This window comes from Micrasema longulum, unplaced genomic scaffold (genome assembly GCF_059751315.1).
Source record: "Micrasema longulum isolate JH-2025_06_02 unplaced genomic scaffold, ASM5975131v1 h1tg001930l, whole genome shotgun sequence".
Classification (NCBI taxonomy): Eukaryota; Metazoa; Arthropoda; class Insecta; order Trichoptera; family Brachycentridae; genus Micrasema; species Micrasema longulum.
This window is the reverse complement of record NW_028279104.1, coordinates 1-15057: the sequence shown is the minus strand read 5'-3', so window position 1 is coordinate 15057 and position 15057 is coordinate 1. Positions and strand designations below refer to the sequence as shown.

At 34.4% G+C, this 15057-nt stretch overlaps 1 protein-coding gene across 1 annotated transcript in view; it reads right to left on the bottom strand.

The window, feature by feature from the left end:
- LOC148273503 (locomotion-related protein Hikaru genki-like) overlaps window positions 1-13409 on the bottom strand; it is a 37447-nt gene extending 24038 nt beyond the window's left edge. Inside the window, exons 1-3 of the mRNA XM_088238613.1 lie at window positions 13335-13409; window positions 13001-13186; window positions 12369-12495 (exon numbers count right to left, since the gene is read on the bottom strand). Of these exons, the coding sequence (XP_088094739.1) occupies window positions 12369-12495; window positions 13001-13186; window positions 13335-13353 (332 nt within the window). The 5' untranslated portion in view covers window positions 13354-13409. The remainder of the gene's footprint in view (window positions 1-12368; window positions 12496-13000; window positions 13187-13334) is intronic.
- Window positions 13410-15057: the final 1648 nt, after the last annotated feature.

The window sequence follows — 15057 nt, the reverse complement described above, 5'->3', positions numbered from 1 at the left end:
TTTAGTTATTTGTCTACAATTACATCAGTGGCTAATTTATGAATAAATTTTAAGGATGCAAGTTGCAAAAGTTCACAGTTCCATATCCCAACAAATAGTCACTCATTCAACTTTGAAGATGGCTCGAAATTTTACACACAAACAAAAAAGGATATGCACTTGATTATTTTAAAATATTGGAGATTAGAAAGGCTGTAAATAAAAATTTAAATATTATAAATTATCAAATAAATCTTAGTAACAGTCCTATTTTAAATATGTTTCCTCTCCCTAAATCCACACACAAGCCTCCTCTCTTCTCTACTCCCGTAGCAACGCCCACTCTACCCTCACTGTGAAAAATGTATATACGGTCAAGCATCAGTAAATGACACAATATAATAAGAATTGCTACATGTGTCCAGTCAAAAAACTTTTAACACTAGAAACTATGACAAAAGCAGTAGGCGGACACACCTTTTGGTAAGAAACAAATCTATCAGTTTTGAACTGTGAGTTGTCAAAAGGTAATAGCGCATCTTCTCGTTATTGTTCCGAGATTGATAGTGTTTTTATAAGGAAAGGTGTGGTAAGTGTTTTATTTGATGCTATTCCTGGTGCAATTCTTTGAATATGGTATTGGTATTGTTCCTATAAAACAAACCTTTTGAACATTTTCAAAGATGGTGAATGGTAATTATATTTATTTATTCACGCATTTCATAATACATACAGTTTTTTGTTCACTTTGCCCAGCTGTATGAAACAGTACTCGTGATTTTCTTCTTGTATTACTGTAGAATGTTTTATTTATTTATTTTTTTTACATTTTATCTTGAATTGTTTAAACTTTCTACTGAATATGCTGTATAATTTTTAGGTTAATTTTTAAAATATAAATCTTGTATAATTTTTAAGTTTAATTTTTTTATAAATCTTGGGTATGAGGAAATTTATGTTTTTCAAAAGAAAAATAAAATATTCAGCCAAATACATTACTATTATAAATTTTTGTAAAAGGCTGATTTGCCATTTATGTTAATAAAATAAAATATCCATATTCTAATGTGTTAGGGTGTTTGATAATGTTATGATGTAAAGCTAGGGTTTCCTAGGACAGCGGTGCCCGTATTTTAACGGCCGTAGTGAACGGTGATGCAGTGGACAGCCGTCGTAAAGGTGATTAGAGAGTGGTTTCCTAGGAAAACGGTGTTAAATGGTGTTGATAACACCGTTTTCCTAGAAAACCACACTCTAGTCACTTTTACGACGGCTGTCCACTGCATCACCGTTCACTACGGCCGTTAAAATACGGGCACCGCTGTCCTAGGAAACCCTAGCTTAACTAAATATGAGTATTATTTTTACTGGGGTAGTAGTGGTCATTCGCTGGTGATTCTGCTATTTTTTTAGTGTAGTATTAATTATCATTGTAATACTCGTATTTTAATAAAAAAGTACTTGGAAAAATTAATGTGTTTTTTATTGGTTTCTTTAATTTTGTACGCTTAAATAATGAAATTTATACCTTAAATGTGGATTTTACAAGCTGAACCTTAAACGGTCATTCATTGGTGCTTTGACCCTATGTTATGTTAGTTTGTAATTAACCCTGAAGAAGGCATAGTATTGCCGAAACTAGTAGGTTGTCAAATTATAAAAATATAAGTGGTACATGAAAACAAAGTGATTTTATTTTATTTTAATATATGAAAAAGTTCAGTTACGTTTAATTGTTTTCTACATTTAATTTTGTATGTAAATACGCGAGATAAAATTCTTTTCTATGGTCGCAAAAGCGGTTCAGAATAGCACCAGAGGTGCCAGTTGACCATGAAATGAAGCAGCAACAATTGGAGGATTTACTGTACAGCGAGAAGCATGCAAATAAAATCATGTAAAAGCAGAAATCAGCGGCCTGTACATACTACCGATGTTTGATTAAAATGCAAAATACAAATAAGTGCAGTCAATAAAAAACTAGCCATCACATGCTCATTTTTTCCATTCTATGCGATGGTACAAGAATGCAGTTAGAAAATTATTAATCAACAAGACAACGAATTACCTATCAATACATACCTAGTTAGAAAAACAATGTGAATATATAAATATATTTATTTATTTGACACTTTATATACATATGAAATATATATACATATAAGGGCGGGCATATTGCCTTAAGGCAATATCTTCCTACCTACCCAAACCGTTCAGTTTGAGAAAATTATAAATACATGGACATATTGAATCTTACAATTTTATACAAAATTTAAAAGCAAAGATTAACAAAAAAAATTAAAACCATACTATGAAGAGAGGAGAGGGGATGGGAAGGAAAGAAGGAGGATAAAGGAACAATTTAAATATTTAGATAGTGACATTTCAATCTTGACTTAAATGTAAATAAAGAAGGGGCGTCTCTAACATTAGTGGGTAGATTATCCACAATCGAGCGGCTACTACTGTGAAAGAGGAGGAAAGAAAATTAGAGCCATGACAGGGTATAAAAGGATTCTCTCGTTACTAGAACGAAGAGATAGGCCGTGTTGTGAAAGAGGTTTGATGAGCTCTCTCAGATAAACAGGCGAAGTGGGATTATTTAAAATAGTGTAAAGAAGTGATAGAATGTGAATGTTTCTTCTATGCCTGATGCTGAGCCAGTGTAGTTGCGTGCGATACTCGGTTATGTGGTCAAATTTGCAAAGATCAAAGATATAAAAAATACAAATATTCGGCAATCGTTCTAACTTATAGAGCAATAGGAATTATTTAAATATACTTCAGTACCCAGCAGTTAATAAAGTACATCATGCTTCAAAAAGAGACCGCCGATTTTGTAGACCGACGTCTCTGTCGCACGAGTCCAGTATCTACAGTAGCTGGCATTGAATAAAGTACATTGGGCTTAAGAAAGAGACTGCTGGCGTAGTCGGCACACTGCGGCTCTGTAGAGCGTCATCTTTGTCATACATACGTGCATACAGATACCGAATTTCTGGAACAGAGAAGACGCTCTACAAAATCTGCAGTCTCATACTTGAGCCCGATGTATTTTATTTACAATTCATATAGAATATGTTATCAAAAAATCCTTACAACTCCTTGGATTTATTAACAGAAGCACAACTGACTTCAAAAATATCAATACCCTTAAAACTCTCTTCTATTCCCTAGTTCGCCTGCACCTAGAGTATTCCTCTGTTATCTGGTCTCGTCTCCATATTATGATGTTCACATCAAGAATATTGAATCAGTTCAATATCGATTTTTGAGAAAGATAGGCTGAAGGTTGGGCTTATCCAGAGACCAATATACGTATAATGAGTTAGAAACTATCTTAAATATGTATATCTTCTCTTCAAGACCGTCGAAATAAATCCGACCTTTTAGTCCTATTTACAATTTTCAACTCACTTTTTGATGAGCCTGAACTACTGAGCTCGATAAAATTAAATATCCCAACTAGAAACCTCAGACAAAACTTACTCTTTCATACCGATAACCATAGAACTAACTATGGTTTTCATTCCTCTATGCCTAGAATTCTTAGGTCTGCCAACAAACATAACAGTCATGATTTTTTTGATAACAAGTTGTCTTCTTTCAAACGATCACTGAATCAAATTCAATTATAAACACCTCTCTCCTGCGTCCAATCCCACCAAGTCTACTATATACCATTGTGTCTTTCTACTTTTCTTTATAATAATTTTCTATGTTTAAATGTGTCCTTAAAAATGCCCATTGGGCGAACATATAAATTAATTAAATAAAGTACATCGGTCTTAAGAAAGAGACTGCCAGCGTAGTCGGCAAACTGGAGCTTTGTAGAGCGTCGTCTTTGTCATACATACATGCATACAGATACCGAACTTCTGGGACAGAGAGGACGTTCTACAAAGTCGGCAGTCTCATTCTTAAGCCCAATGTATTTTATTTACTGCCGGGTACTGTATATGAGTATGAATGACAAAGACAACGCTCTACAAAGCCAATGAGGTTGGCAGTCTCTTTCTTAAGCCCGATGTACTTTATTTAATACCGGGTACTGTAGGTGTTGACATAAGTTGTGTCCGTTTTTTTCCCAAATTTAAAAATGAGCACCAAATGTAAAGCAAAATACGAAAGGTAATAACGTCATTGGAAAGAAAACATTCTGCTTTACAAGATATTGTGTTTGCTTTTACGCTACATATATTATTTTGGTCAAAATGGTAGGTTAATAAATATTATTAAAGTATATTTCCACATACCGACTTTTTATATCTATCGGTTTCATCAGGACACTCAGAATACAGAATTATAATTTAAAAATTAACTAATCGTGTAAACCTCTTGACACCTCACCCTCCCAAACTCCCTTCCCACACATACTCCAAGATACCACTAAATACTACTAACCTAATTTTTAGCGCATGTTCGGACGCGGTGGTCATTGCATCCCCCTACAACGCTGAATGTAATTTATGTATTTTTTCGCAAAATACCAAAGTGAGGGTGAAAGTTAATTTTAGTATAAGCATGTTAGTGTAGTGAGCGTCCTGACCAAGAGACGAGTACGTCACGAAACCGGTAGACATAATAATTCATTATACTTAATTATAAAGTAGGTCTTTGTTTTAACAGGACATTTACTGAGTTTCCCCGGGCACCATAAAGTCCCGTTCGTTGCGCGTTATGGACCGGAATGGGGATTCACCCGGAGCAGGGGAATAATATGCAGCAACAGCAGCTCTAGAGAGATACTTTTCACCCTTTGGTTTGGCTCAGTCCAAACTTGGAGATGGCCCAAGTAAATGAAAAAAACAGCAAAACTGGTATATTATTTAAATGAAAATGCATACACATTCAAATTGTGATATTTGTGCTCAAAAATTGTGCAGAAATACAATATTTAGGTGGTGTTCTGTGGTGTCATATTTACTGCTAAGTGACTTATTTTACATACTAAAGGTACATTAGGCAATAATTACTGAAGGTATGGTACGCCAACATTTACTAAAGACGTGGTTAGGGTTGGCAACTCAATCGACCGAAAATCCGGGAGGCAAAATAAAAAACCGCTAAAATCAAACATGAGTTATTTTAGAAAAAATAACATGACTTGAATAAGTTCTCGCCATTTCCCGACAGATGTGTTATCTTAGCCTTGGCAATACTACAGCCAACTTCATCGTGAAGCTCGCCATTAGGCTTAAAACGACAGTATAATATCGTGGAGTAAAAGGGAAATATCACATACTATGAAATCCGATAAAAATATATGAGCAATATTTTGAGTTTGTCCAAATTTTTTTTTTACACAAGGACTGGATTTAACTCCCTGGGAAGCTGTGAATATTAACATATTACAACAGAGATGGAGAACATTTAAGAGAAGGCAATATAGTAGTCTAGGCAACTATAGGGCTTTTGAAAATTTTCAGGCGTTGCCTAGTGTGTAGGTGAAATAATTCAATGAGATGAATTTCACCCGCACAAATAAAGGTTTCAGGTCTTTAGCTTCACAAACATCAGATGTTCAAATATGGGCAGAATGGTGAATGGTATTTCCTTTTTCCTCTTTTTTCCTTTTTACCATCGAGTAACAGTATCGATTTAAGGTAATTTATATACAAATCCAGTTATTTCTATTTGAAAATATCTTCTTCTTCTTTTCCACGTCCACTCCTAAGTGGAGCATGTGGACATCACCAGTTGCCTTCCACGTCAATCCAGCGCCCCTAAGTTCTGCCGAATAAAATCGAAAGATCGTCATCGACGGCCTTCCAGGACGGCGAGAGCCCGCAGGATTAAAGAAGAGGCAACTCGGGTTTAGGCGCTTCAGGTTTTCCAGGTTCCAGTTTAGGCCAGGTCCACCGCCGCATCCTCAAGTCGCTCGTTATAGGAGGCTGCTGCGTCCGTTCTCGGACTTCAATGTTAGTTATATAATCGAACCACCTTATACCTAATATTCTCCTTGAGATCTTACTCTCAAAACTCAGAAGTTTGGTGTTCTGAGCTTTGGTAAAGTGCCAAGATTCACATCTGTATATACCTTTAGCTTTTTAATTTTAATTTTCTATAGAATATGTTTTGTAACTTGAATTTTAATGATACCAATATTTTGTATATTTGATTATGTGTGATTCTAATTTATATTTTAAAAATTATTTCTGATTATTTTTTTTGCATTATATTCTTTGGAATTTTATTATTTATTACATTTACCTTTTTTCTCTAGATTGTTATTCCATGTCATTATAATTTGATCTAATTAATTTTACTATGTATTTTTATTGTTATTTATTGTGGCTTGACACGGGTATAGCCTAAAAAGCCTTAATAAGTTCATTAATATTTAAACTAGTGTAATTTTGAATGAATAAATAAATAAATTATAAAAATTAAACTTTTATTTCATTGATTGGTTGGAAGAAATTGCCATTTGGCAATAATCCCGCCAATGTACAATTAATATTATGCACAAAAAGTTTACTAAATAAATACAAATAAAACATTTAAAAAAATAAAGCATTCATTTTCATTAAAAAACAGCGAGACTTTATTCAAGCCTCCAATAATATTCACAAAATGTAATTTGGAAAATTATTTTTAGTGAAAAACAATGTCACATCTACGCATGTTTTCTTAAAATTGTACCTTTTTACGATGCGCGCAGAATGAGGTCTTTTTAACGTAAAAAATTTAATTTATTATGCGAAAATTACGCTAAGCTAAAACATTTGTAATAGGGAATTTTTTTTATTCCTTTCCCAAATTAATCTTCACAACCCAGTCTTAATTTTGGTAAAAACAACATGAACTTGAGCGACAAATAGTAATTCATGCAGGAATAGATTCCGGAAGATTTTCGCTGCATTCTGGGAGTTGGGAGATGAAATAAAAAATAAGCCTATTTCCCAGAGAATTCCGGGAGGGTTGGCAACCCTGTATCTAGTATGGCCATATTCGCTAAAGATATGGTACGGCAATATTGACTAAAGATATGGTACGGCAATTTTGACTAAGGATATGGTACGGGAATATTGACTAAAGATATGGTACGGCAATATTGACTAAGGATATGGTACGGCTATGCCCGGTACAGAATATTGGGAACCGGTAAACTCACCGCAAGAACCGACCCTACAAATTTCGAGAATGATTATTATGAAAATAATGGAGTGAAGTTTGAGCATTCCGTGACATGGCAAATGCATGAGGTAGAATTCTGGAATGAAACACCAAAGTGAAATTATGATACAATATTTAATTATTCAGAAAATAGTTTACGGTGCAGAAAAATCATGTAAATCATAAAAAAATGGCAGAAAAACAATTATAAAATATATATTCAAGAGGTTATTAAATTTATTTCGATAAAACGCAGATTTTAACTGATCAACCATTCCAAAGCCAAATATATTCCTAAATAAACTAATTTAACTTATGTAAATTCTGTTGAATTTGGAGTACATTAATATCGGTTAGGCAGAAAGTAAATGAGCCTCAAACGTCAAAAGAAAATATACTCGCCGGACGTCAGTGTCAATGGTTTTTGACTATATATATTTTTATTAAACAAGGTAAAAACATGAACAGAAAATATAAAAGGAATAATAATGAAACCCACTAAACCGCGAAAAAAAAGCTTTGTCAACATTTTCTTTTAAAATCATCTTAGGAATCTTATTAAAAATTTTAGTAATTGTATAATGAAGTGTTCTTCGGCCATACTTGTTTACAAACCTCGGGACTGACGAGCTTTCGCGTTGCGCTAGCCTTGTATTATGTGAATGTAAATACCTTTTCTGGTAGTTACTATCAAATCGGTATCTAGTGACAAATTTGAGCCATAGAATAGCATTTACGGACAGGCACCCTTGCTTTTAAAAAAGTTCGGGTACCTCTTCCTTATCAATTCAATTCAATTCGTTCAATTCATCAATTCGTTCAAACGATGAGTCTGATTTTAATGGCGCCTCATAATGAAACAAGACGAAGGGAGCAGAGAGCGGAGTATCTACTCTTGTGTTGGTCACCATTAATACGCATGTACCTAGTAATAATAACTTTGTAATTTTAGCAAGTCTCCCGATTATTCATATTACTGTTCTGTTTTTCTAAAATTTAGTAACACGCTATGGGTTATTAATATTGATCAATGGAGTCTAGCAGTGTTGGAGCATATATTGTACTGTAGCCTCGCTAGAAATTTAGTACCGATTTTAAAAGCAGGTTACCCGTAGTGGTTGAAACTTTGACCACCCATAATTTAGATTCATGTGCCAGTTTTATTTTTGCAGTAATTGTACGAATACTCTAGTTTGATGCTTCAGTCGACAGGCATTTTATTTTGGCTGTAAATCAAAATAATAATTTTGGTAAAAATACTCGTATCTTTATTTTGTTTTATCTGACCAAAAAGCGCTATTGCCTAAGAAGTCGTCTTCAAGACTGGTAAGTTGTATTTTTCAAGCGTTTTTTCTTCACCCTTCAAATAATTAATATTGCTTAATCCCAATTTTGGTCCAATAACAAACGTTCAATCTAGTTTTAATTACTTGTTGTCTGCCCATAAATAAAATACTTACCTGAGGAACGATTACAATCGAAGGATAAGGGAGTCCTACATTCACCATGACAGTATAGTTGAAGATAAATTCTTCCGAGTGATCACGAAGATACACTACCGACTCGTAATCTTCAAGCTTTGCGGTAGGTACATCGATATGTACCGAGGGCTCAAGTACCCCCCAGTACACATACAATCACATTAAAAGTCACAAAATATTTTCCTCGGGCAATTTTCGCTTTAATTACGATTCCTTTTAAATTTGTAATGCAAAAGAGAAATAAGCTAATTTTGAAAGTGAATTAAATTCTGACATAACTGTCTGTTTTCAAACCGAACGGCTAGAAGCTGCTACATTAACAAACATTTGTTATATTTCAAAACGAATGACTAGATGCTGCTAGCCGTTCGGTTTGAAAACTTGAGGTAATTCGAGCGCATGCGTGACTTTTGAGATTTGGTAATAATATTACCACTATGAAAAATAAATATGATTTTTATCTTATCTTCCTGAAAGCATGTATCGACATATTGATAGACCTGGTTTTCTAATACGTAAAAAGATATAGATTAAATTTAACGAAAAGTTAACCATACCGTCGTAGGAACTGCCAAATGTCATATAAAAATCGTGTTCAAGAGAGCACTTTCTGCTTAAATTGTGATTTATTTGAATTTCTCATCGTTTAAAAGTAGCAGATTTTTATCACAGAAGCCTATTTAAATACGAAAAAGAAATACTTAAATTTTAATTTAGCATTGAACGCGGAGTAAAGTTCCGGTGAAACTTATTGGTTAAATTTGATCATATGACGAGGTAAATTGAGATAGTAGAAGTATATCGCGACCCTAGTATTCTTATCTCACAAAAACCTTGTAAAAGATTCACCAGTCCCAAAGATGCGTACTTAGATGCAAGTGTTCATAGGTCAAATAAAACTATATTTTTATCAAAAGCATAAATTATGGAATATCAATAAATACCTACAAAAAACATCAATATAACTAAGTCAGTATGATAAATGATAATGCTTTTGGCTTTGGAAGAAATGCTGATTGACGTTATGTAATTGAAGAAATGGGTAATGAAAGATTCTAATGATCATGAAAGAAAAGAAGTTAAAGATATTTGAAACAAAGAGTGCAAGGAAGTGTGTATAGAAATATTATCAAAGTGAGGAAAAAAACCACACCGCGAACAAATAAAGTGCTCTGTGGAGATTGCCAAATAAAAGGTGCCAAGAGTTTTCAAAGTAAAGAAGAATATTGTATTTGTTATTAAGAAAGCGTGAGACGTGATGGACCTTACCAGGGCTTTGCGTTGCGGTACGACTGGCTTCCCTTCAGACTGACGCGCCACGGGAAGCAATCAAACAACCAACGTTTTGCAACTATCTTCACACTATTTCCTCCCCACAAGACCAGAAATGAAAGAAGCTTCGGTTTTATTACCTTTTTCGCAAGAAAAACCATCAAAATGAAATTCGTATGCGGGAGTTCCGCAAGGAACCCAATTATGCCACTCACTATTTTAATTTTGAAAATCAAATATAACATCATCGTCTCTTTGCGCACCCAGTGGCGCATAGGGCACTGCATTTATAAACCAAATACAACATATTTCGATCATATCAACTGTGTTCAGGTCAAAGTCTCCAAACTGCAATTCTGGAAAAAGCGGTATCACTATTTCAAATGTGTTTTAAGCCAATTGCATAAGCCTTATCCACATTCGGGCAAAAGGATTTATGCCAATGGACGTTTGCAGTTCAAATTATAATATTATCATGATTCAAATGCACCACTTGTCTATTTGTAGCGTCCATGGAGGAGGATACAAATAAGTGTTTTAAGTGGTTAAGTAAAAAATTCTGATTCTGAAGTTACTTAGTCGTAGCAATTACGCCGCAATATTTAGTTGTATGCCATTTTAGTTACCCACTAAGTCTAAAGACTTTGATTTCAAAACAGGTTTCAACATTTAGTATACGGAGCAATTTTTCAGTCCTTTTATTAATTTGAATATCTTCCATGTTAATAATGGTTTTCGGGAGTTCTTTGAACAATTTCGAAAGAACGCAATACAATGTTCGTTCTCCCGAGTAATTTGTAATTCGGTGTTCGATTGAACACATTTTGTAGAAACCGAAGTAATCTTTCATTTTTGGTCAGTTCAAACAACACATAATATAGTAACATAGTAATCTAAACATCCAAATATTTAAAGCGCTATTGAATGATACTAGCCAAGTATTTTTAATAAACAGAATAAGATTGCGAGAGAAGCGATTGGTAGTTGGTTGGATATATTAGTAAACACATTGAGAAGAGTGATCCACGAGTGAAATTTTAGCATCAAACTCTTGTATTATGGACATTTACAAAGATATATTTCACAATGAGGAAGTTCAGTGCAGTGGCAACAGATTTCCGGTTTCCGGGGTAGCCATGTTTGTCGACGTTTAGCGAGTTTTGACGTTTAGCGGGTACTTATTATTTTCGTATCAACGAGTTGTAAATAACTCACTATTAGAAAACGGGAATAAAGTTGGAGTAGAGTGGGATTCGAACCACGGACCATCGGTCCGTGAGTCCGAGACACTAGCCACGGGACCTCAACCCGATTATAAAGAATTTAAGGAAAGAATCTGATTGAGATCCACAAAAAACAAATGCTGTTTGTAAACATTTAAAAAAAAACTTTTTTTATACACAAAAAAAAACATCTTTACATTTTATTGCAAATGCGTTTTCTTAGAATGCAACCCTGGTAGATCAATGAATAAAACATTTATGCTTCTAACTTCTGTTTTACATATTCGATTGAAGATTTTAATGTCTACGAACACGCACAGCCCAAAGATCTATATTTCTCTAAAAACCGCATGTGAATCGGTTAAGCCGTTTAGGAGTACGGTGACATCACACGTACAGAGGAATTATATATATATAAAGATAATTATTATAATGTTGTTCGTGGTTAAAAATATTTTTTTACTATAATACTATAAAATAAATAATGAAGTTTAAAGTAAGTTTTAATAAAGTCACAGAGCAAAAACGAATCATTCGGATTAACGCAACTTTTTTCTATTGGTGATGCAATTTTTTATATTAAAAAAAATATATATATTAGCGCTCTTAAAATTTGCCCAAATATTTCAATTTTGGTGGCCTTTTTTCAACGAGTTGTAAATAACTCACTATTAGAAAATGGAAATCAAGTTGGGGTAGAGTGGGCTCGAACCTCGGACCCCTGATCCGTGAGTCCGCAATGCTAGCCACGGGACCACGACCCGACTCGCCTCTTAAAAAACATAATTTTACGCTTCGAATGGCATATTTAACTCAAAACTGTCATTTTTAGGGACTTTTGCCTTAATGGCGACGATATGATACATAAATAATTTTCTTTGGGTTAGTTTAAAAGTCCTATATTTTTTTTTTAAAAACCACTGAACTTCCTCAGTACTATTTTAGGAAGTGTTAGTTTGTTAAAACGTCACTCGAAGAAGTAATTAAACCACGAGAAACCCTGACAGATATTTATAGCAAGATATATCCCCCTACATACAGACAATTACTAAAGCAACATCGCGTCCAAATATAATATATATTTAAAACAAAGCAACAAAAAACAGTCACTATCGAAAGCACAATGCATCAGAAATAAAAGTATCCAAGCCATTATTTAATATTAAGTCATTGCATTGAAATTGTACCCATTGGTAATATCTCTTGATTAAGTTTCCTGGGAAATTCGATACACAAGTGTTTGGTCATTTTTACGAATAAGTTCAAAGGGAGGAGACGTATCAAGCGGTTTTACCTGGCGGGAGGGCCGCAGTCCGTTCCCGTTGACGAGGACGTAGGGTACTCGAGTTCATCAAAGTCTTCTCGTACAATGTCCGAACCCCCCCTGAAGTCTTGTCCTTCGCGAATATTGGAAATGTTACCTAACATTGAAAAAAAAAGGTTATTATTTAGACATATCAAGAATAATCGTACGTTAAAATTTATCAATTTAAAACATGGTTTGAAAATTATTATTATACAGCCTGTAACTGGGAGGGTGGATCATCGGTGGCAGAGCGATGGGGGACCTCAATGCCTATCCCTCCCAGTTACAGCCTGTATAATTAAAGATATGTAGTAAAGTAAAATGTATTAGATGTTAATTTAAAAATAAATACAGTAGTAAATTGCATCATTCAGAAGAAAATATTTGTTTTATATGATTAGAAGCCTTCAAAATTGAATGTCGAGTGAAAAAAAGTGAACATTTTCAATACCTCGTTTGCCATTCAAAAGAAAATTTTCTGACGTACAAAATATTATGTTTGCTTTTACGTTACATATATTATTTTATTTGATTACAAGCCTTCAAAATTATAACAAATGGGAAACATACAACATTTGAAATCAGAGTGACGTTTCTTGCAGTACGCAACTATTCCTCACCTTGAATGGACTGGCAGGGCTCGGGAGGGCGCATCCTGATCTCCCCGAGGGTGCACTGCAGCACGGCGGGAGGAGAATGCCCCCCGGCGCAGTGTATGGAGACGGAGGACCCGTGCGCCGTAGTCAGCCCGGCGCGGTACCCCGCGGAGTACACGGCATGGGGGACTACGGGCAGCTCACAGGGGGCTGGTAACAAAACAACATTACAGTCGATTTGAGTATTTGAATTAATTTGCAGACAGCATTATGCTCACGCAAACTCACGCGAAATTATGCCAGATCTATAAAGGAGGCTAACAAGATAAGAAACTATGAAATAATTTATAAAACTCACCTGGAATACATTCTGGCATGCTCGTGACTGCCCAATCTCCGTGCCAGCATCGCAGGTTACTGGCTCCTTGCACATTAAACCTAGAAATATTTGTACATATATGATTTACTTTATATGAAAAGTTTATTTACAACTTGGGTCTTTGAACTCTTGTCACGATAAAATACCGCATCACGTGAACCTATACGACGGACTACCCAAAATAAACTGAACAAATATTTTAAAAACGTATTTAATGAATTATTTTTCAAAAAACCTTAAGAGCTTTTAAAATACTCTCCATTGGAGCTTATGTTCTTGTCCAATATTTTATTCCATTGTTGAAAACATTTTTAAAATTAATTTTTGTGATGTTAGACAACGCCGTTGTCTTATTTATTTAATTATTTATTTATATTAAAGAAACAAACAGTCGACAATGATATAATAACATTTTTTTAAAAATACAGTTTAAAGACAGACCAGCAAAGTTTCTAAATAAAAATCATACATATTATTCAATTGGGTTACAACAAAAGGATGTGTTTATGTGTATTTGTAAGTGTAAATGTGTGTTGATGTGTATTAGTGTGGGAGTAAGTGTTCAGGAGGGTGCATTATTAAATAGTAAGTGGGATCGTATCACAGCCAGAAATAATAAGTCTTAATTTATTTTAAAATAAATTAAGGGGTATATAAAATATATCAATAGATGAAAAAAAAACATTATAGTTAGAGCAAGAACGATAGAGGAAAGAGTGTTGTGCATAGTTAGTGCTACAGACTGGCAGATGGAATAAATACTTATTTCTTGTCACGCGAAAGGGGACATTAACATATTTTTGTAACCTCAGCAATGTCGGTAAAACGCCGTCCTTTCGTGTATTTTTTCATGCAAAGGAATAAAAAGAATCAAATGAATCTCTTCACAACAATAAAGGTTTCAGCTCTTTGACTTCACTTAAATCAACAGATGGAAGAATTAAAGAAATATGAATATTCAAAGGCAAAATGGTAAATGTTACACAGTGTGTAAAGTGGGCACTTAAACCAGCCAACGACAAGTCATAAGCCCTGTAAATGCCTAGACTTCCATATTCTATTCTCTAAAATGTTATTCATCTCTGTTGTAGTTTGTTAAAATAAAAATATGTCGTAGGGGGCTAGATCGGGTTGAATAGGGGGAGTGGGGTAAAAGAGTTATAGTTTTTTTTTTTTTAAATTGGCACACAAAGAGGGCTGTATGAGAGTTATTCTTGTCATCCCCAAATCTGGTTCACTTATCTTTCAAGTCACTTCAGATAGCTCCACACATTCTTTGATGGTCTGTCGTCAGTTTACCAGGGTAATTTGGAAAATTTTACGAATACTTTTATTGGTTCAGGCCATCTAAGTCATCGATTGACATTTCCCCTGTTTGGAAATGGGAAAACGACTCAAACACTCGAGTTTTCCTTATAGCGTCATGTTTGTAGGCCGTTGTTAATATTTCAAGAGTTTTTTTGCCAGTTTTATAGAGCACGAAGCAAAACTCCTTGGGCGCGCGCTCGATCATCCATGGCAAAAATGACGAGCACACAAAATAACTGTTGTAAATATTCACACCAGCCAAACGGAACATTCTCCAGTAGCGACACTTGGGATCCTCGTAAATAAAAGGTAACTCTACATGATCATATCGACAGAACCCCGTACTAAAAAAACTCTGCCCCCACAGTATTGATTTGGTTTTTTTTGATCGATA